Source organism: Mirounga leonina, unplaced genomic scaffold (assembly GCF_011800145.1).
Source record: "Mirounga leonina isolate KUSES-001 unplaced genomic scaffold, KU_Mleo_1.0 Mir_101609, whole genome shotgun sequence".
Lineage (NCBI taxonomy): Eukaryota > Metazoa > Chordata > Mammalia > Carnivora > Phocidae > Mirounga > Mirounga leonina.
The window spans coordinates 6806430-6828431 of record NW_023270164.1 but is presented as its reverse complement, the minus strand read 5'-3'; the positions used below and the strand labels follow the sequence as shown (position 1 = coordinate 6828431).

The window sequence follows — 22002 nt, the reverse complement described above, 5'->3', positions numbered from 1 at the left end:
TTGCAGGGCCAATGCATGGATTCTATCACCAAACTGCCCATGTTTGAATCCTGGCTTGGCCACTTAATAACTGTATGATCTCTTGGGCAAGTTACTTAAACTTTGCTGTTTCTCAGTTTTCTCGTAAGTAAAATAGGGGTAGTAATAACACCTATCGCAGAGACTTCTTGTAACCATTAAATGAATTTATGCATGTAAAGCACTTAGAAAATGCCTGTCACATAGTAAGCACTCAGTAAGTAAGTGCTAGCTTTATTTATTACAACAAAATAAGATTATTTCTGTTTTTGAACCATATGTAAAAGAAATCATACAGTTTGTGTTCTTCTTTGTCAGCTTCTTTCACTCAGTGTTTTATCTTTAGGATTCAGCCAAATTCTTTTGTGTACCTGTAGGTAATTTCTTTTCATTGCTGTGTAGTATTCTGTTGTATGAATATACCAATGCTTCATCCATTCTACTACTGATGGACATTTGGGTTGTTGACACTTGGTGCCTATTGTGAACAGGTCTGCTGTGAACATCCAGGCACATGACTCCTGGTCCACATGACCACGTGAGCAGACACTTACTTGAAGAGAGTATCCTTGCCCAAAACTCCAGTCACCTTTTTGTCATAAATCAAGTATCCATATATGTATGGATCTGTTTCTAGGCTCTCTGTTATGTTCTACTGTCCTGTTTGTCCTACTGTCAATAGCATAGTCTTAATTACTAAGCCTTACATTGTGAAATTTTGAAATCAGGTAGAGCCAATCTTCCCACCTTCTTATTCTCCCAAAATATCTTGCATCTTTTTGTCCTTTTACAGTACCATATACATTTTAGATTCTGCTTGACAGTTTCCACAAAACCTCCTAGGATTTTGATTGGAATTCCATTGAATTTTTGCTTCAATTCGGGAAAGAGTGGCTGTTTACAGTATTGAATCTTCCAGTCTATGAAAAGGATAATTTTCTCTCCATTTATTTTAGTTGTTTAATTTCTCTTAATAAATATCATACTTTTCTCCCTTCAGGACTTATACATCTTTTTATTAGATTTATTTCTATATTCTTAAAAAACATTTTTTTTTTTAAAGATTTTATTTATTTGACAGAGACACAGCGAGAGAGGGAACACAAGCAGGGGGAGTGGGAGAGGGAGAAGCAGGCTTCCCGCCGAACAGGGAGCCCGATGCAGGGCTCGATCCCAGGACTCTGGAATCATAACCTGAGCTGAAGGCAGATGCTTAATGACTGAGCCACCCAGGTGCCCCTCTTAAAAGACATTCTTAAAAAAAAATTTTTTTATTAGATTTATTTCTACATTCTTAAAAAAAATTTATCCCCAAATTTTAAATGTTTTCTTTTGATTTAGGAGAATAATTTTGCTAAATTCTGATCAATTCTAATTTTACCTTAGATTATTTTGGATATTCTATATGTGCAGTTTATGCCATCTGCAAATAATGACAGTTTGTTTCTTCTTTTTCAATTCTTACAGATTTTATTTCTTTATCTTGCCCTTACTGCACTGCCTGGGACCTCCAGAGTAGTGGTGAATATACGTTTTTGGAGTGGGCATTTGCATCTTATTCTTGATCTAAGAGTTTCATAAAGCTTAAATATATAATTTTATTAAATTTTTGGCGTTTGTTGAGATTATCCTAATTTTTTCTTCTTTAGTCAGTCTCCGTGTTCAGAATTATATTAATTGAATTCCCAATGTTAAAACAGTTTTGCATTCCTCTGATAAATCCAACTTGGTCCTGATATAATTTTTATGTATTGCTGGGTTTGATTTGCTGCTGTTTTGTTTGGGTTGTTTGCATCTATGTGCACTAGTGAGATTGTCCTCTAATTTTGTCATGCTTTCCTTAACGGTTTTAGTATCTAGGTTAAGCTAGCTTCATAAAATGAATTAGAGACTGTTCCTGCTGCTTATTCATTTTATTTCTCCTCCAAATGTTCAGTAGAACTTGTCAGAAATGCCATCTAAGCCTAGAGTTTTCTATGCCAGAAGGTTTTTAATTACTGATTCAATTCCGTTAATCAGTAAAGAATTATTCAGGTTTCCTAATTATTTTTGTGTTCACTTTGATGAGTTTTATTTTTTGGGAAATTTGTCAATTTCATATGAATTTTCAAATCTGTGGCATAAAGTTTCAGTGTCATCTTTTTAATGTCTGCAGGATATGAAATATCTCCTTTTTCATTCTTAATATTGGCGGCTGTGTCTTCTCTTTCTTTTTTTTAATCAGTCTTGCCAAAGATTGATCATTTCATAGGGAGCAACTTTTAGCTTTTGCTAATCCCTCTAATATGTTTGTTTTCCATTTCACTAATGTCTATTCTTATTTCCTTCTAATTTGAGTTTAATTTGATCTTTATATAGCTTATGCAGATGGAGCCTAGGTTCATAAATTTTCAGTCTTCTTTCCTAATATATGTATTTACAGCAGTAAATTTCCCTCTAAGCACCACTTTACCTGCATTTTACAAGTTTTGATGTGTTTATTTTTGTTATTCAGCTTAAGATATTTCCTTATTTTCTAATGATTTATCCTGAGATCTGTATAATAAAAGTATATTGTTCAATTCCCAAACGTTGGGGAATTTCCAGTTCAGTTTCATTAATCTTTTCAAAGAACCTATTTTTTACTTTGTTCTTGCTCTGTATTGTTTATTTTTTCTTCATTACTTTCTTTTTTCCTTCATTAATTTCTGCTCATTATTTCCTTCTACTTTCATTGGATTTACTTTACTGTTCTTTTAAAAACTTTATCCTGATAGAATGTCACTTTAGCTTTCTTATTTTCTAATATTTTACATCAGTATTTGTAATATTTCTGTTACATTTCAATAATTTAAAGTTTAAAAACATACTGTTTTAGCTGCATTCTCGAGGGGTATTTTTGCATTTTTTTTTTAACATTTAGAGCTGTTTTTAGTATGCCAAAAATGGTAATACCTGTTCTTTTTTTTTTTTTAAGTAAAGGATAAAACAAAAAATTTTGACTATCCACCTGCTCTTTAACACCCTATTGATATCCAAAAATTTCTCAGTGCATCTGCAAACACATATATATGCATATATATATATGTTTACACATCTTAATATATTGTGAACATCTTTATATTAATAAATACACTTCTACAGCATCATTTTAATGGCAACATAATATTCTGCCCTGTGGATTTACCACAGTTTAACAATCCTCCTATTGTTAGACATTTATTCATATTGTTTCATACTTGTCCCTATTATACATAGCTATCATAAGCCCCTGGCCTTAAAACTTGGGAAATATCCCTGATTATTTCCCTTGGAAGGAAATTATTGGATCAACGGACATGGCCATTTTTAAGGGTTTTGTCAAGCACTATAAAATTGCCGGGCAGAAAGGTTGTATTGATGTATTTTTCCATCAGCAGTGGACTGCTTGATTCAGGAAAAGTTTCTGCAACGCCGAGGCGTGTGTGTGTGTGTAGCTAGCTTCTCCTACTGGAAGATTGGATCTATGCCCCACCTCCTCTCTGCTATTTCTATATATTTGTGGGTCTAATGATGGCAGCATGCCAATGTTGAAATGTAATGCCTCAATCCTGCACAATTTTTAGATGTACTTTTATCATTATCATTGTTAGAAATATTTTCTAATTTTCAATTTGATTTCTCTTCTGATTCATAGGTTTATTTAGCATACACTTCTCAACTTCCAAGTAAGCGTTTGGGGGATTTCCTAGTTACTGTGTTAATTTATTTCTAACATAACTCATTGTGATTATTGTGATTAGGAATCATACTGAGTGCTTACAAGCCTTAAAATTTCATTGGTTCTCAGAAAAGTGCTTGTGTGCTTTCTCGAGTTGTAAGCTGAACTAGAGTTTCGTGCATATGTCACACTTTTACTTGAAAGAATGACTAACAGACAAACCACGGTTACTCAAACTTGGGTATGTAGCATACATTTACTCAAACATGAAGTGAGCCTCCTGCTTCAAGGGAAACCACTCACAGTATTTGTCACCAATGATGAAATTCAAATTTTCAAGTGAAAATTATAATTTGGAAAATTATAATTTTGGAAAACTTGTACCTGCCACCATGAGCTTATCAGCTTCCCAGGACTTAATGTTTCTATTGTAATCAATGGTGATATGAATGAATATGGATTTTTTTATATCATGTAATGTGTCAATATTTAGAAAATCTGCATAACTCAGTGGACCAGTATTTCTCAGATGACTAATGTGTGATGTTACAAAGTCATGCACAGGTAAAAGAAAGATCCACTCAAAGAACAAGACAGAACAATGGATTATAATTAACACAGTACCAAAAGTTCATTGACATGGTTTCAGAATCCACATTGCAGTTTACCTTTAGGAAACTACCACTTTTTGGGGCGCCCGGGTGGTTCAGTTGGTTAAGCATCTGCCTTCAGTTCAGGTTATGATCCCAGGGCCCTGGGATCAAGCCCCATGTCAGACTGAGCAAGGAGCCTGCTTCTCCTTCTCCATCTGCCTCTCCCCACACTCCCCCCACCCCCATTCGTGCATGTGTGCTCTCCCTCTCTCTCAAATAAATCTTAAAAAGAAAGAAACAAACTACCACTTTTTGAGTCTTGGGTGCAGTATCAAAGAAGAATATTCTCACATATCTCTAAAAGCTATTAAAATATAACTCCTTCCAATTATATATCTGTGAGAGGCCAGATTTTCTTCAAACAAATAACATATTGTAACAGATTGAATGTAGAAGCAGATATGAGAATCTAGCTGTCTTCTATTAAACCAGAAATCAAAAACGATTTGCAAAGTATCAAACAGTTCCACTCTTCTCACTAAATTTTTGTTTTAGAATAGATAGTCTTTTTCATGAAAAAATATTATTTCTGTTAACATGTAATGGGTTTATTATCATTTTAAAATAAAGGTTTTTTACATTTCTGGATTTTAATTTTTAATGTGGCAAATATTGATAGACAAAACTTACACAAATACAATTGGTTTGGGGTTCTCAATAATCTGTAAGTAGAAAAGAGTCCTGACATCAAAAAGTTAGAGAACTTAGTGGTTGTCCTAGAAATTACACTATGCCTCCTGACCTATATGTTATTGTTGTCAAGTATTTTTATTTAAGATCAATCTCTCTCTCTCTCTCTCAGAATAGTTATTTTGTTATATGGTCTCTCTCTCTGAAGAGAAAATGAGAAAATAGTTGTTTTGTATAATCATTGTTCATTTAGATTCACTTACATAGTTACCACATTTTCCGTTTTTCATGCCTCACTGCATCTCTGAGTTTTCATTCGACTTCATTTTTCCTTCTACCTGAGGAATATTCTTTTGTATTTCCTTTAGGGATAGGTATGCTGCTGGCAAATTCTCTCGGTTTCTTTGCTTATCTGAAAGAAATTTTTTCACCTTTATTCTTTAAGGGGTGTTTTGGTGAGAAGAGAATTTTATTAGGTTGGCAGCTAATTTGATTTAAGATCCCTTTCTACTGTATTCTGGCTTCCACTGTTGCCATTGAGAAGTCAGCCGTCAGTCTAATAGTCCATTCTTTTCTTTTACTGTTTTGAGGTTTTCTATTTTTCTTTGGTTTCCTGTAGTTTTTGCAGATATGTGACTAACTATGGATTTCTTTACTACTTGGTGTTTATTGAGATCTTTAACCATTTCTGGCTTATTAACAGACATTATATTTTCAGTATTGCTTCTGCTCTATTTTCTTTTCACTTTTTTTTATATATATTTATCCATCTGTTTATCTTTCTATTAGTAATCTCTATACCCATTGTGGGGCATGAACTCACAACCTAGAGATCCAGAGTCGCATGCTCCACCAAGTGAGCCAGCCAGGCGCCCTTCTTTTCACTTTTGAAACTTCAATAAAAATAGATGCTGACCTTCTTACTTTAATCCTTTCTTATCCTCACTTTAATATTTTCCATGTTTTGTCTCTCCATGCTTCAATCTGAGTACATCTTCTGGTTCACTGATTTTTCTCTTCAACTACCTAATCTGCTTAAGTTCTTAATTTTGGCATTAGAATTTTTTTCATTCAGAAATTCCTATTTGCTTTTTCAAATCTGTGGTGTCACTTTTTTATATATATATAATTTGTTGATCCTTGTTGAAGTTTTTAAGTGGAGCTTTTCACTTCATGGTAGACATTGGGATTTTTCTATGCTACTAATAAGACATACCAGAATATATTCTGTAACGCGCTTTGCAAAATACTACTCTTTATCACCCCAGCACAGAGCATGGGGTGTTTATCACGTCCTTAGCCCTTGGCAGGCTCCTCTGGGGTAATCCAAAAGAATAGCTCTGTCTCCTCTCAGAACACCCTAGCACAAAAGCAGTTGGACCCTATCAATCTGACATCTCACCCTGTCAGTCTACCTCCCCCATTCTTCAGTTCCCCAAATAAGCATCCCGCCCCTTTCATGGGTGCTTCGTCAGGGCCCGCTGCCTACCCCAAAGGCAGAAGCAGCTCTTGCTCACCTCTTTGAGCTCAAAACCTTTCCCCATCCTCACTAGATAGTTTTTCACTCACTATACTGTTAATTCTTTAAGGTTTAAAAAATTTTTTTTTAATTTAATCCAGTTCTGTAGTTGTTTTTGTCACCTTCAGAGGAAATGCTGGTCAGAAAAATTCAGATTTGGTCTGGCCTTTACAGTGTTCCTCAAAGAATAGTTTGCAGATGGGTTCCAATCTACCAACTGTTACCAGTCTATAATGAGGTAAGTACAGAAATTGAGAGCAAACATTTAGAAGCTGTTAGAGCAATTTGACATTGCTGTGAAATCATAGCATATAATTTTGTATTTTATAAAAGGACCAATTCATAACATACCTGAGGGGGGAAAAACTGGTCCTTCACCACAGTTAAGTTGAGAAGCACTTCTTCATATAATCAAGTGTGAGTCTGCATACTACAAGCCCCCTCTTTTTCTGCTTTTACCGAAAATACATTGTAGAAGAGGAAAAACCTTTTCTCTGCCCTCTTTAGGTCAAGTGACTAGGTCTGTGAATTAAACTGACCAACACCAGACTAACAGGAGAAAAGATTTATTTTGTCTGTACATGGCAGGACCAGTGGGGTTGGAGGGCAGCAGGAAAAAAAGTGAAAACCACGGGGGGGAGTGCAGAGCAAGATGGCAGAGGAGTAGGAGACCTGGATTTCGTCTCCTCTCAGGAATTCAGCTGGATAGGGATCAAACCATTCTGAACACCTACAAACTCAACAGGAGATGGAAGAAAAGAAGAGCAACAACTCTCTCATCAGAAAAGCAACCACTTTCTGGAAGGTAGGACGTGCGGACAAGTGAATCCGAGGCGATATTCGGGAGGATAGACGGCGGGGGAGGGGCCTCCATCAGCCGCTTCTGGCAAGTGATAGAACCACGGAGCATAAAATCGGAACTTTTAAAAGTCTGCTCCACTGAGGGACGTCACTCTGGTGGCTAAGTGGGGGGTGGAACCCTCGCGGGACAGTGTGGTCTCAGGACCCTCAGGGTCACAGAAAGACCGGGGGTGCCTGAGGGCGGCAGAGCTCCCAGGTATCGGAGCGGGGAAGCCGGCTGCAGAGGCAGAGCCCAGGCGCGGGCTCTCAGCTCAGGGTTGCCATAAACCGTGATCCGCGGCACAGTCGGGCCCCTGCTCCTCCAGCAGGGACCCAACAAGCGGCAGATCCGGGGAGACTCACCTTCCTCCCCCAGGAGGAGTGGCGCAGGAGCACACCGCAGGGATCTGCTGGGTTTGGAGACTCCACAGGGGGTCGGGTGCCAGAGATAGAAACGCGTGGTCACAGGCCGGGTGAGCACGGAGTGCGGCCGGAGACCGGGGAGACGGGAGTGACTGACGGCTTTTCTCTGGGGGCTCACTGAGGAGCGGGGCCCCGAGTTCTCGGCTCCTCCGGGGCGGAGATTGGGAGGCCGCCATTTTCACTCTCCGCCTCCAAAGCTGTACGGAAAGCTTGCAGGGAACAAAAGCTCTGGAGAGCAACCTGAGCAGATTACTTAGCCCGGACTGGGCAAGGGCGGGGCAATTCCGCCTCCGGCAAAGACGTTTGGAAACCACGGCAACAGGCCCCTCCCCCAGAAGATCAGCGAGAACAGCCGGCCAAGACCAAGTTTACCGATCAATGAGAACGGCAGAACCCCAGCGCTAGGGGAATACTGCACATAGAATTCATGGCTTTTTTCCCATGATTCTTTAGTCTTTCAAAGTTAAATTTTTTTTTTAACTTTTTTCTTTTGTTTTTTTTTTTTAATTTTTCTTTTTCCCTTTTTCAACCAACATCTTATCAATCCCTTTTTTAAAAAATTTTTATTTTTCATTTTTAGAGTCATATTCTATCCCTTCATAGTAGTTACCCGTATTTTTGGCATATATATATATATAAGTTGTTCTCTCTTTAAAATTTTGAGATAGTTTCTTCTAACAGATCAAAATATACCCTATATCTCTAGTATATGGTTTTTTCTACTCCCCTGCCTGATCACATTCTCTCCCTTTTTTTTCCTTTTTTCTTTTTTTAAATCCTCTTCTTTCTTTTTTCAAACAACTTCTTATCAACTCCTTTTATAAAATTTTTTATACTTTCCATCTTTACAGTCATATTCCATCCCTTCATCATATCAACCCTTATTTTTGTACATATATGTTTTTTTTCTTTAAAATTTTGGGAGGCACTTTCTTCTAACAGACCAAAATACACCCAAAATCTAGTGTGTGGCGCTGATCTATATACCAGCCTGATCATATTTGATCACATTCTGGTTTTTTATGTTGTTGTTTTGTTTGTTTTTGTTTGTTTTTGTTTGTTTTTATCTTTATCTTTTTTTCTTTTTCTTTTTTCTCTCTTTCCCTTTCTTTTCCCACTGCTTCAGGTCTTTTCTGATTTGTTTAGGGTATATTTTCTGGGGACGTTGTTACTCTGCTAGCATTTTGTTCTCTCAATCTATTCTTCTCTGCACAAAATGACAAGACGGAAAAAATCACCTCAACAAAAAGAACAAGAGGTAGTACTGACTGCCAGGGACCTACTCAATATGGACATTAGTACAATGTCAGATCTAGAGTTCAGAATCATCACTTTAAAGATACTAGCTGGGCTTGAAAAAAATATGGAAGTTATTAGAGAAACCCTTTCTGGAGAAGTAAAAGAACTAAAATTCAACCAAGTAGAAATCAAAAAGGCTATTAATGAAGTGCAATCAAATATGGGGGCACTAACTGCTAGGATAAATGAGGCAGAAGAGAGAATCAGTGATATAGAAGACCAAATGATGGAAAATAAAGAAGCTGAGAAAAAGAGAGATAAACAACTACTGGATCACGAGGGCAGAATTCGAGAGATAAGCAATACTATAAGACGAAACAACATTAGAATAATTGGGATCCCAGAAGAAGAAGAAAGAGAGAGAGGGGCAGAAGGTATAATGGAGCAAATTATAGCAGAGAACTTCCCTAATTTGGGAAAGGAAACAGGCATCAAAATCCAGGAAGCACAGAGAACCCCTCTCAAAATCAATAAAAATAGGTCAACACCCCGACATCTAATAGTAAAACTTACGAGTCTCATAGACAAAGAGAAAATCCTGAAAGCAGCTTGGGAGAAGAGATATGTAACCTACAATGGTAGAAACATTGGATTGGCAACAGACCTATCCACAGAGACCTGGCAGGCCAGAAAGGACTGGCAGGATATATTCAGAGCACTAAATGAGAAAAATATGCAGCCAAGAATACTATATCCAGCTAGGCTGTCATTGAAAATTGAAGGAGAGATAAAAAGCTTCCAGGACAAACAAAAACTAAAGGAATTTGCAAACACAAAACCAGCCCTACAAGAAATCTTGAAAGGGGTCCTCTAAGCAAAGAGAGACCCTAAAAGCAACATAGACCAGAAAGGAACACAGACAATATACGGTAACAGTCACCTTACAGGCAATACAATGGCACTAAATTCCTATCTTTCAATAGTTACCCTGAATGTAAATGGGCTAAATGCCCCAATCAAAAGACACAGGCTATCAGACTGGATTAAAAAACAAGACCCATCGATATGCTGTCTGCAAGAGACTCATTTTAGACCCAAAGACACCCCCAGATTGAAAGTGAGGGGGTGGAAAACCATATACCATGCTAATGGACACCAAAAGAAAGCTGGGGTGGCAATCCTTATATCAGACAAATTAGATTTTAAACCAAAGACTGTAATAAGAGATGAGGAAGGACATTATATCCTACTTAAAGGGTCTATCCAACAAGAAGATCTAACAATTGTAAATATCTATGCCCCTAACATGGGAGCAGCCAACTATATAAGGCAATTAATAACAAAAGCAAAGAAACACATGGACAACAATACAATAATACTGGGGGACTTTAACACCCCCCTCACTGAAATGGACAGATCGTCTAAGCAAAAGATCAACAAGGAAATAGACTTTAAATGACACACTGGACCAAATGGACTTCACAGACATATTCAGAACATTCCATCCCAAAGCAACAGAATACACCTTCTTCTCTAGTCCCCATGGAACATTCTCCAGAATAGATCACATCCTAGGTCATAAATCAGGTCTCAACCGGTACCAAAAGACTGGGATCATTCCCTGCCTATTTTCAGACCACAATGCTTTGAAACTAGAACTCAATCACAAGAGGAAAGTCGGAAAGAACTCAAATACATGGAGGCTAAAGAGCATCCTACTGAAGAATGAATGGGTCAACCAGGAAATTAAAGAAGAATTTAAAAAATTCATGGAAACCAATGAAAATGAAAACACAACTATTCAAAATCTTTGGGATGCAGCAAAGGCAGTCCTAAGAGGAAAGTATATAGCAATACAAGCCTTTCTCAAGAAACAAGAAAGGTCTTGGGGCGCCTGGGTGGCTCAGTCGTTAAGCGTCTGCCTTCGGCTCAGGTCATGATCCCAGGGTCCTGGGATCGAGCCCCACATCGGGCTCCCTGCTCTGCGGGAAGCCTGCTTCTCCCTCTCCCACTCCCCCTGCTTGTGTTCCCTCTCTCGCTGTGTCTCTGTCAAATAAATAAAATCTTTAAAAGAAAAAAAAAACAAGAAAGGTCTCAAGTACACAACCTAACCCTACACCTAAAGGAGCGGGAGAAAGAACGGCAAATAAAGCCTAAACCCAGCAGGAGAAGAGAAATAATAAAGATCAGAGCAGAAATCAATGAAATAGAAACTAAAAGAACAGTAGAACAGATCAGCGAAACTAGGAGCTGGTTCTTTGAAAGAATTAACAAGATTGATAAACCCGTGGCCAGACTTATCAAAAAGAAAAATGACCCAAATCAACAAAATCATGAATGAAAGAGGAGAGATCACAACCAACACCAAAGAAATACAAACAATTATAAGAACATATTATGAGCAACTCTATGCCAGCAAATTAGATAACCTGGAGGAAATGGATGCATTCCTAGAGATGTATCAACTACCAAAACTGAACCAGGAAGAAATAGAAAACCTGAACAGACCTATAACCACTAAGGAAATTGAAGCAGTCCTCAAAAATCTCCCAAAAAACAACAGCCCAGGGCCAGATGGCTTCCCAGGGGAATTCTACCAAACATTTCAAGAAGAATTAATACCTATTCTTCTGAAACTGTTCCAAAAAATAGAAATGGAAGGAAAACTTCCAAACTCATTTTATGAGGCCAGCATTACCTTGATCCCAAAACCAAAGACCCCATCAAAAAGGAGAATTACAGACCAATATCCCCGATGAACATGGATGCAAAAATTCTCACCAAAATACTAGCCAATAGGATCCAACAGTATATTAAAAGGATTATTCACCACGACCAAGTGGGATTTATGCCTGGGCTGCAAGGTTGGTTCAACATCCGCAAATCAATCAACCTGATACAATACATTAACAAAAGAAAGAACAAGAATCATATGATCCTCTCAATAGATGCAGAAAAAGCTTTTGACAAAGTACAGCATCCTTTCTTGATCAAAACTCTTCAGAGTATAGGCATAGAGGGTACATACCTCAATATCATAAAAGCCATCTATGAAAAACCTACAGCGAATATCATTCTCAATGGGGAAAAACTGAGAGCTTTCCCCCTAAGGTCAGGAACGCGGCAGGGATGTCCACTATCACCACTGCTATTCAACATAGTATTGGAAGTCCTAGCCACAGCAATCAGACAACAAAAAGAAATCAAAGGCATCCAAATCGGCAAAGAAGAAGTCAACTCTCACTCTTTGCAGATGATATGATACTTTATGTGGAAAACCCCAAAGACTCCACCCCAAAACTGCTAGAACTCATACAGGAATTCAGTAAAGTGGCAGGATATAAAATCAATGTACAGAAGTCAGTGGCATTCCTATACACCAACAACAAGACAGAAGAAAGAGAAATTAAGGAGACGATCCCATTTACAATTGCACCCAAAACCATAAGATACCTAGGAATAAATCTAACCAAAGAGACAAAGGATCTGTACTCAGAAAACTATAAAATACTCATGAAGCAAATTGAGGAAGACACAAAGAAATGGAAAAATGTTCCATGCTCATGGATTGGAAGAACAAATATTGTGAAGATGTCAATGCTACCTAGAGCAATCTACACATTCAATGCAATCCCCATCAAAATACCGTCCACTTTTTTCAAAGAAATGGAACAAATCATCCTAAAATTTGTATGGAACCAGAAAAGACCCCGCATAGCCAGAGGAATGTTGAGAAAGAAAAGCAAAGCTGGCGGCATCACAATTCCGGACTTCCAGCTCTATTACAAAGCTGTCATCGTCAAGACAGTATGGTACTGGCACAAAAACAGACACATAGATCAATAGAACAGAATAGAGAGCCCAGAAATGGACCCTCAACTCTATGGTCAACTCATCTTTGACAAAGCGGGAAAGAATGTCCAATGGAAAAAAGACAGTCTCTTCAACAAATGGTGTTGGGAAAATTGGATAGCCACATGCAGAAGAATGAAACTGGACCATTTCCTTACACCACACACAAAAATAGACTCCAAATGGTTGAAAGACCTCAATGTGAGACAGGAGTCCATCAAAATCCTAAAGGAGAACACAGGCGGCAACCTCTTTGACCTCCGCCGAAGCAACTTCTTCCTAGAAACATCGCCAAAGGCAAGGGAAGCAAGGGCAAAAATGAACTATTGGGACTTCATCAAGATAAAAAGCTTTTGCAAAGCAAAGGAAACAGTCAACAAAACCAAAAGACAACCAACAGAATGGGAGAAGATATTTGCAAATGACATATCAGATAAAGGGCTAGTATCCAAAATCTATAAAGAACTCATCAAACTCAACACCCAAAGAACAAAGAATCCAATCAAGAAATGGGCAGAAGACACGAACAGACATTTTTCCAAAGAAGACATCCAAATGGCCAACAGACACATGAAAAAGTGCTCAACATCGCTTGGCATCAGGGAAATCCAAATCAAAACCTCAATGAGATACCACCTCACACCAGTCAGAATGGCTAAAATTAACAAGTCAGGAAACGACAGATGTTGGCGGGAATGCGGAGAAAGGGGAACCCTCCTACACTGTTGGTGGGAATGCAAGCCAGTGCAGCCACTCTGGAAAACAGTATGGAGGTTCCTCAAAAAGTTGAAAATAGAGCTACCATATGATCCAGCAATTGCATTACTGGGTATTTACCCCAAAGATACAAAAGTAGGGATCCGAAAGGGTACATGCACCCCGATGTTTATAGCAGCAATGTCCACAATAGCCCAACTGTGGAAAGAGCCAAGATGTCCATCGACAGATGAATGGATAAAGAAGATGTGGTATATATATACAATGGAATATTATGCAGCCATCAAAAGGAATGAGATCTTGCCATTTGCAATGACGTGGATGGAACTGGAGGGTATTATGTTGAGCGAAATAAGTCAAACAGAGAAAGACATGTATCATATGACCTCACTGATATGAGGAATTCTTAATCGCAGGAAACAAACTGAGGGTTGCTGGAGTGGGGGGTGGGGTGGGAGGGATGGGGTGACTGGGTGATAGACACTGGGGAGGGTATGTGCTCTGGTAAGCGCTGTGAATTGTGCAAGACTGTTGAATCTCAGATCTGTACCTCTGAAACAAATAATGCAATATATGTTAAGAAAAAAAAAGGTAGCAGGAGGGGAAGAATGAAGGGGGGGAAATCGGAGGGGTAGACGAACCATGAGAGACGATGGACTCTGAAGAACAAACTGAGGGTTCTAGAGGGGAGGGGGGTGGGAGGATGGGTTAGCCTGGTGATGAGTATTGAGGAGGGCACGTTCTGCATGGAGCACTGGGTGTTATGCACAAACAATGAATCATGGAACACTACATCTAAAACTAACGATGTAATGTATGGGGATTAACATAAGAATTAAAAAAATGTGAAGAGAATTAAATAAATAAAAAGTGAAAACCACAAAAAGGTAGTTAGACCCAGACACTTATATACCATTTTAACAAAGAGTAATAAAGTATGAAGAGACTAGACAAGGGAAGAGCGGGGAGTTTGGGTGTCTCAGGTTGGAGGTAAGTTGTGGGAAGGCAACTAAGAAATGTATGATAAATAAGAGTTGTTTAGTAAAATTTGTTGTACAGATCAGAATAGTTGTCTTCCTAGTACATGAGAGGGGAACACCTTTACAAAGGGACATTTAAACCCTGTTTTTAGGCAGAGTGGAGGAGAGGAGAGAGTTCTTCCTGTTGTTCCTGTTCCTGCTGTTTTTCGATTCCCTTCAGCTCAAAATCATCCTATGCCAAAGTGGCATATTTTGGGGTGGCATATTCTGATCCCTTCCACATACAACCAGCCATACATTGTGCCCCTAGACCTGTGATCTATTTTATTGGGCATATTTGTTTGGATTTTTTAAAATTATTTAGTGCATGTTTATTGTAAAATTTTTAAAATTCAGACAGACGAAAGGAAGGGACAGCTAAGATCATTCATGATCCCACCACTTTTTACAAGTCAGAGTAATCCTCTCTACATATAGGATAGAAGCATTCCCCATACCCTTCTAAAGCAGGGTTTCTTCTCCCTCTTATTTTACTCCCTTGGAATATAACCAAGCAAGGAGATTTAGAACACACTCTTTGAAGCTTTGCAGCCCAAGGCTTAAAACACCTTAAGATGGGAAGGAAAGAGAAAAGCAATAAAAGAAGCCTTACACTTGTTATTAGAAGAATTATCAGGGCGCCTGGGTGGCTCAGTTGGTTAAGCGACTGCCTTCGGCTCAGGTCATGATCCTGGAGTCCCGGGATCGAGTCCCACATCGGGCTCCCTGCTCAGCAGGGGGTCTGCTTCTCCCTCTGACCCTCCCCCCTCTCATGTGCTTGCTCTCTCTCATTCTCTCTCTCTCAAATAAATAAATAAAATCTTTAAAAAAAAAAAAAAAAAGAATTATCAAATAAAAATTTTCAAAGGTTTGTGGCATCAAACTTTTTGTTCAAAGTTGTTATATCTGGATTATATTATGAATATATTTTGAATTTCAGTGATGAGTAAAATGTGTGTAAATAGTATTTTTAGTTTCTCTGTATCTCATAAAATTTAAAACTGATGAATTGCCTCTTTTACTTTAATATCAGTGATAGAAATAACTAATCGAACAGCTTAATAGAAGATTTCTTTCACAGTGATGGCTGACTTTCAGACTAGCTCCTCAAAGAACATGCCTGCATATTTTAAAAAGTTACACAGGTGATTTTGTTTGGTACCCTGGTTTTGAACCATTGTATTAAAAAACGTACAGTGGCCAAAAAGATCCCATTTATAAGAGCAACTAAAAGTGTCCTGGGGAAAAACCCCAGTAATCAATATTTGGAGCCAGTATGAAGAAAACCTTAAAACTGCAACTTAGAGACATGAAAGGAAATAGAGAGCATATCATGTTCACAGGTGAGAATATGAGAAAAATGTTAAGTTTTAGAAGTTAATATGTAAATATAATACTGTCTCCACCAAAATATTAAAAATGTTTAGCATTTGACAAACTAATTTTAAAGCTCAGCGGGGAGAAAAAATTCATAAGAAAATATTGACGAAGAATAATAGTGAAATGACTTATTTTTCCAAATATTAAAATACACTATTACAGGGGCTCCTGGCTGGCTCAGTCAGTAGAACATGGGACTCTTGATCTCAGGGTCATGTGTTCAAGCCCCGTGTTGGGCGTGGAGCTCACCTAAAAAAAAATTAAAATATAAAACATTACAGTAAAAAAAAAAAAATGGTATGGTACTGGATACAAGAATAGATGGGTCAGTGAGAAAGAGTAGAAACCTGAAACTGCGTGTGTCTGGGCATGTGTAGATACTATCATTTCAAATAGCAGTATTTCAGAGAATGACCAGGGAAAAAAATGGGCTGATCCATGCTGGTAATTATATTACAGGGCAGTAAGTAATTTCCAGTTGTTTCTCACTGACTGGTTCCTCCTTTAGGCATTGGCCTCTCACTACTTGACTACCTTCTACCCCTAAGACTCCTTTTTTCCCCTCTTACAGGTCCCTCGAAAAAATCTTCCTCCAGCTCTCAGGAGGGCTCCCAGACTCTTACTGCTTGGCGATGCAATCAATTCACCTCTCCTTTGCCTAACTCTTCTCTCATCTGAGCTGAACAGTGCTCATCCTCACATTTCACAATTAAAAAGGAAACCGCCTAAGCAAAAACTATAATTCCATCACTGTCAGGGGTCTTTTAGTGCTCCTAGATCAAGCAACCGGCTTAAACTGCAGCCTGCTTTAAAAATAGGATTTTTTTTCCTCCCCCCAGTACAAAGAAATGAAAAGTATTCACCCTCTAGTAATCAAAGAAATGCAAATTAAAGCAATTGTGACTTTTTTCCCCTCCTATCTGATTGGCAAAGATTCAAAAGGAATAGTGGAGGTGAGGTGGAGAGGAAAGGACACTTCCACAATTAGTGGGGGCAGGAATACTATGTTAACTTTTCGCCAGGAGTGTATCAGAAGTGTTATTGTATGTGCCCCTTGACCTATAGGACAAGTACAACTCCACTTATAGGACTTTTACTCTCACAGGTGATCAGGATTGTTCACAAGATGTGTGACCATGTTCATTCAGGCTTTATTTCTGATGGTGGAAAATGGTCACCACCATTCTTCAGAGTAGACTAAGCCATCACGAAGATCATTTTATGCAGAAGAATCTTATTTGACATTGGAAAATGTTCATTAGCTGTGAATTGGAAACCAGGCAGATGTTGTAAAGCCTTGTATAAACGTGACAGTATTTTCATTTATCTAAAACCACACCAAGTTTTAAATAATATAGTCAGTTATCTATTAATATTTACTGTGTGCTCAGTCTTCTGCTGGGTATCGGGTGAGAGTATTTTGAAAGTATAGAACATACTCGTTCTTTAGGACTCTACACTGTTATTGAACTGTTGAGCTTGATTGAATATGTGCATTTGCTCCTTGCACACCCAGCAGGTGTAGCTATGGATAATGGGAAGAGCATTGAATATAGATACAGATTTGAATCCTGTCCCTGTCACATACTTGTCTACTTAGACAAATTATTTGAGAATGAGAAGGATGCTGATGTCGTGGGGTGACTGTAAGAATGGAGATATAACAAGGAGTGTTTCCCATGATGCTTGGTGAATAATACTAGTAATGATTATTTATTACTAATGCCTAATTAGTAATTATTAGTAATAGTAATGAATAGTTTCTCTACTTTTCCTTTTAGAAGTCTCTATCTTTTCAGGGTAATACCTATAGCAGGTATACTGCAGTGTGAGCTCCTGAATAAGTGAATGAATGAAATACTGGATTTGAAAACATTTCATAAGCCTGAAAGCATTATGAAGATGTTGGCTAACTATTAATATTTAAATAATTTCATTAATAGATATAATCTGGCAAAGTTTCATATATATGTATGTAAATGCTAAACGTGTGTAAGTTCCAAATACTATGATATGGGCATATAGGGTTGTTATAGAATTTAAGAAAATGAAAGCCTTAATGTGGCTGGTAATCCACTGAGGGGGCTTTCTGGGAAGGGTGGGATTGGAATGGGACCTTGGATTAAGGTAGGTTTTGAGTATGAAGAGCAATATACGCAGAAGCATGTGACATAAAAGGAAACGGTATGTTCAGGGAATAGTAATAAGTCTAGCCTGCATAGAGAGTGAGGTATCCTTGAAGAGCCACTAGATAGGATAGGTGGAAGAGGCAAGGTGTGGCCGATACAACAAGAGGCCTTACTGATCTGAGAAATAGAGAAGACCATTTTTAAGTTTGGGGCAAGATAGTACCATTCCGTCACCAACACATCAGTGTGTTAGAATATGTTTGTAGCAATTGACTTTGGTAATTGAAGTGTAGGCAAAAATAAATTATGATTTAGCTACTTTTTTTCCCTCTACAGTATATAGCCTGAATTCCCTTTAGTGGTGATAAATATAGTGAAATATTTTAAGAATCCTTGTTGGATTCTTAAAATATTACACGACATGACTAGGTACCGATAATTTTGGAACTTGACTCAAAAATATGCTCACAACCCCCAGCATTGCCCTTTTCTGAGACTTTTTGTTGCGATAACTTAAAGGAAATTTATGGTCAATTTTCTACACCTTACGTTATTTGATGCTACCATTTGCTTGTTCTTTGTATTTCTTTCCATGTAGATTTTCGGTGTTCATATGGTTATAACATCCTTTATAATTTGTCTATTTTTCGTTGAAAGAAAGATTTAAATAACTTATTAGAATCACTAGCTGTAAGCCAACTAATAACTTCATTGCAATGTATTCATTTTCAGTGTTTTCTTCCTGGAATTTCCTCTTACATTCTTTTTCACATTTCTCCACAGTATGGATGGAGCAGATCTGTGTTTTGAAATCGTAAAGCGAGCTGATGCTGGCTTTGTATACAGTGAAGCTGTAGCCAGGTATGTCATTCGTATGGACTCCCCAGAGGTCAAGGTGGAAATAAAAGAAGGAAATGACAAATGACATGAAGTGACTTGCTTTTTTGAACTCATGATAAGCATACTGCCACTCTTTCCTACAAGGAGCCATGTCTGTTTTAGTGTGCATTAGTGGAACCGAAGTAGCAACTGGAAATGCAAAATATGGAACAATGCATTTATCTATTAATATGGGTTTACATCTTAACATAGTACGCTGTCTTTCCCATTTCTGATGACTTTTGTTCAAAGAGGAATTTGATAGCTCAAGAACTATGAAGAATCAAATTTGGGGGTTTTTTTGTGTGTGTTCGATCTTTATTTTGGGCAGATGTGTCTTATTCTTCATTTGCCTTTTAGTGATAGCAAACTGTTATGTGGCCAATTAATCTGACGAAATGCACAGAACAGTAGAAGCACAGTTTTCCTGCTAAATATATTTGCTTCAGGCCAGTGTGTGATTCCTAAGCAAATGGTGGCCATTGTTCTAAGTCAAGTTGTCGTAAGGAACTAATGGCTCAAAATAAGGAGTAAAGTTGAAAAATCACAGGAGCCATGCACAGGCCACTTGCTTATAGATTTAGAGCAGTATAGCTTTCTGCTTTGGTGGTATTCAATCATATCATAAATACCCACTTCAGTGGGTTGCCTTTTTAATACATGGGGTCTCCTCAGTCACCAACCATAATATGTTGAAGGATTCAAACCTGCAACTCTAGTGGGGTTTTTTTTTTTAATCCCATTTTTCTATTAGTTTTGAATTCGTATCACAATTTAAAATTTTTATTCTGTATTGTGCTTCAGAATTTAAAAGCATTCTTCAATACCAAAATAGTCAATGCTGTCTTGATTTTTCTTATGATACAGCGGTAAACCATTTTATCCAACTAAATTAAACTCTCAGACCCTTGCGCATTTTTGTTCATATTTACGTCTTCAAGAATTTGAGGCTACCTGCCTTTTGAACTTTCCCACATTGATCTCTTTCAACAACATCATCATCAAATAGGGAAAACTAAAAATTCCGAATGTTGATTTTTATAGAACAGTGAAGCTTGAGGAAGGAAGAGGACTTTTTTCCTTTTGAACCACAGTAACGCTTGGGTACTTGGTGCATGTGCTGTCGGGGTTGATGTGAAAGCACTACCACTTTTACTCTGTTCCCCACTTGTCTGTATGGCTTTTCCTCAACTTTGAGCCTGTCTGTGCCACTGGCCTGGGCATCAGGATAGAGAGAATAGTCACATGTAGAGGTGATGCCATACAGTGAAACGAAAGGAGCTTTCCGGAATGGTCCAGTAAAGCATAGCCTCGGGACCAGTCGGCGACACTGCAAAGAGAGAAATTTGGCACAATTTATTAAAGGCCCTTCCTAAAAAATGACAAAAGGCAGGGAGGGGCATCCTCAGAAAGTAGTATTAGGTATGTGCCCTTTTGCAGAGGATCAGTGACCATACAACAAGGGCATGTAGAGCCTTCCTTGGGCTGTAGAGCATTCAACCATATGACTTCCAACCTGCCCCCCTCCTCCTCTGATTCTGTGATTCATCGTTGGGAAATTTAGCTTGCATCAGTATTCTAGTGAGACCAACTGCAAGAAGACTCCGAGGCACCAAGTAATCAAATTGATAATGTTTTTCTCCAACTGGCTGAGCTTCAAGAGAAGCAGCAAAGCATGGCATAAAATAAAACTGCATACAGTCCTTACAAAACCCAATTAGTGATTACCTCTATTCTTTCAGGGGCGATGAGTTGTGGAGTGTGCTAACATACAGAATCAGATTATCAAATCAGACAGTTACAAATCAGAGCGATCTTCTTACCTATACCAGGCTTTACTAAATAATTACAAGGATACAGGCAATCAAAAGGCTCAGCTGAAACAGGTCTGGGTTATCAAGCAGCTTCCCACATCAGAAATGCTCCTGTGGCCCAGAGTACATGAGGTCTCTACATGAGGTTTGTGGGATCCCACACACAGAGGGGAGCATTGCAGTTGTAAGACGTCTCCACTGTATGCCTCAAGGAGTCGTATAGCTTCCATGACCTACTCCAGGAAGCCAGCCATACCTCAAAGATCCTAGATTCTATTTACCATAGGTAATCCTTAGCCCGGGACATCTATTAAGAACATTTCAGGGACAAGGTCTCTTCTGCCTAGCAAGAGTGTTAATTTCTTTACCTAGAGTCTTCTCCCCTCTTTTCTTCCACCACCCCAGAAATGCAGGCTTCCATAGGAAGTGAATGGATTTCAGGCCTCAGTTCTTTCCTTCCAATGAGTCGCCCTCATTCCTGATCCTTACAGGAGATAGAGACAAGCTTATATATTGCAAAGTTTCTCTGAAAGTATAGGCCACCATGATGATTCATGAAAATGAAGCTTTCTAATTAAAGTTTAGGCAGCAATTCTAGGCAGTGTGGGTGGATTTTTGCTTCTCTCTTTATTCTGCTTGCACACTATTCCCAGGCACAGCCTCCCAGAGTCATGACTGGGAAGGTGGAGAAAGATCACTTTAAATCTATAATATCTGGGGAGAAAAAAGTTATATCCTCACCTGACACACTTGAGAGATTCTGGTATGTATATATATTTGGGTCAAATAATTGAGTACTCTGATAATTAGATTAAAAATGCTCATTCATTGAAGTTTTTTTTCTTAATGAGGCTTTGAGATAGGACTTTTCTTCAGGCTAAAGACATATAAGTGGCTGTCTTAGTGCTATGTATCCAAAGTAGTCCATACTGTAGGTATAAGCTATGCCCATGTTACCTAATTTAAACTTACCCACTATTCTCATGTTCATATCTAGATGCACAAATAGGCTGTTCCTAAACCTTTGACTAAACTTAACAATAATAATAATAATGACTTACCCTTTGTAGCATGGTTTAGAGTTTACAAAGCACTTTCATATTTGTCTCTGCCATTTCAGGGGGCCACATAGCCTTCAAAGCCTGATTTGAGCCAGGAAAGGGCCAAGTTAAGAACCCCTAACTTAAACAGAAACTTGATTATAGGCTGCA

The 22002-nt window shown here is 38.3% G+C and overlaps 1 protein-coding gene across 3 annotated transcripts in view; it reads left to right on the top strand.

Moving 5' to 3' along the window:
- The window catches only part of CASK (calcium/calmodulin dependent serine protein kinase), a 346878-nt gene that overhangs the window by 138986 nt on the left and 185890 nt on the right, over positions 1–22002 (top strand). For all 3 annotated transcript variants that reach the window (XM_035003264.1, XM_035003263.1, XM_035003270.1), the window contains exon 4: positions 18882–18959. In XM_035003264.1, coding sequence (XP_034859155.1) covers positions 18882–18959 — 78 coding nt within the window. The remainder of the gene's footprint in view (positions 1–18881; positions 18960–22002) is intronic.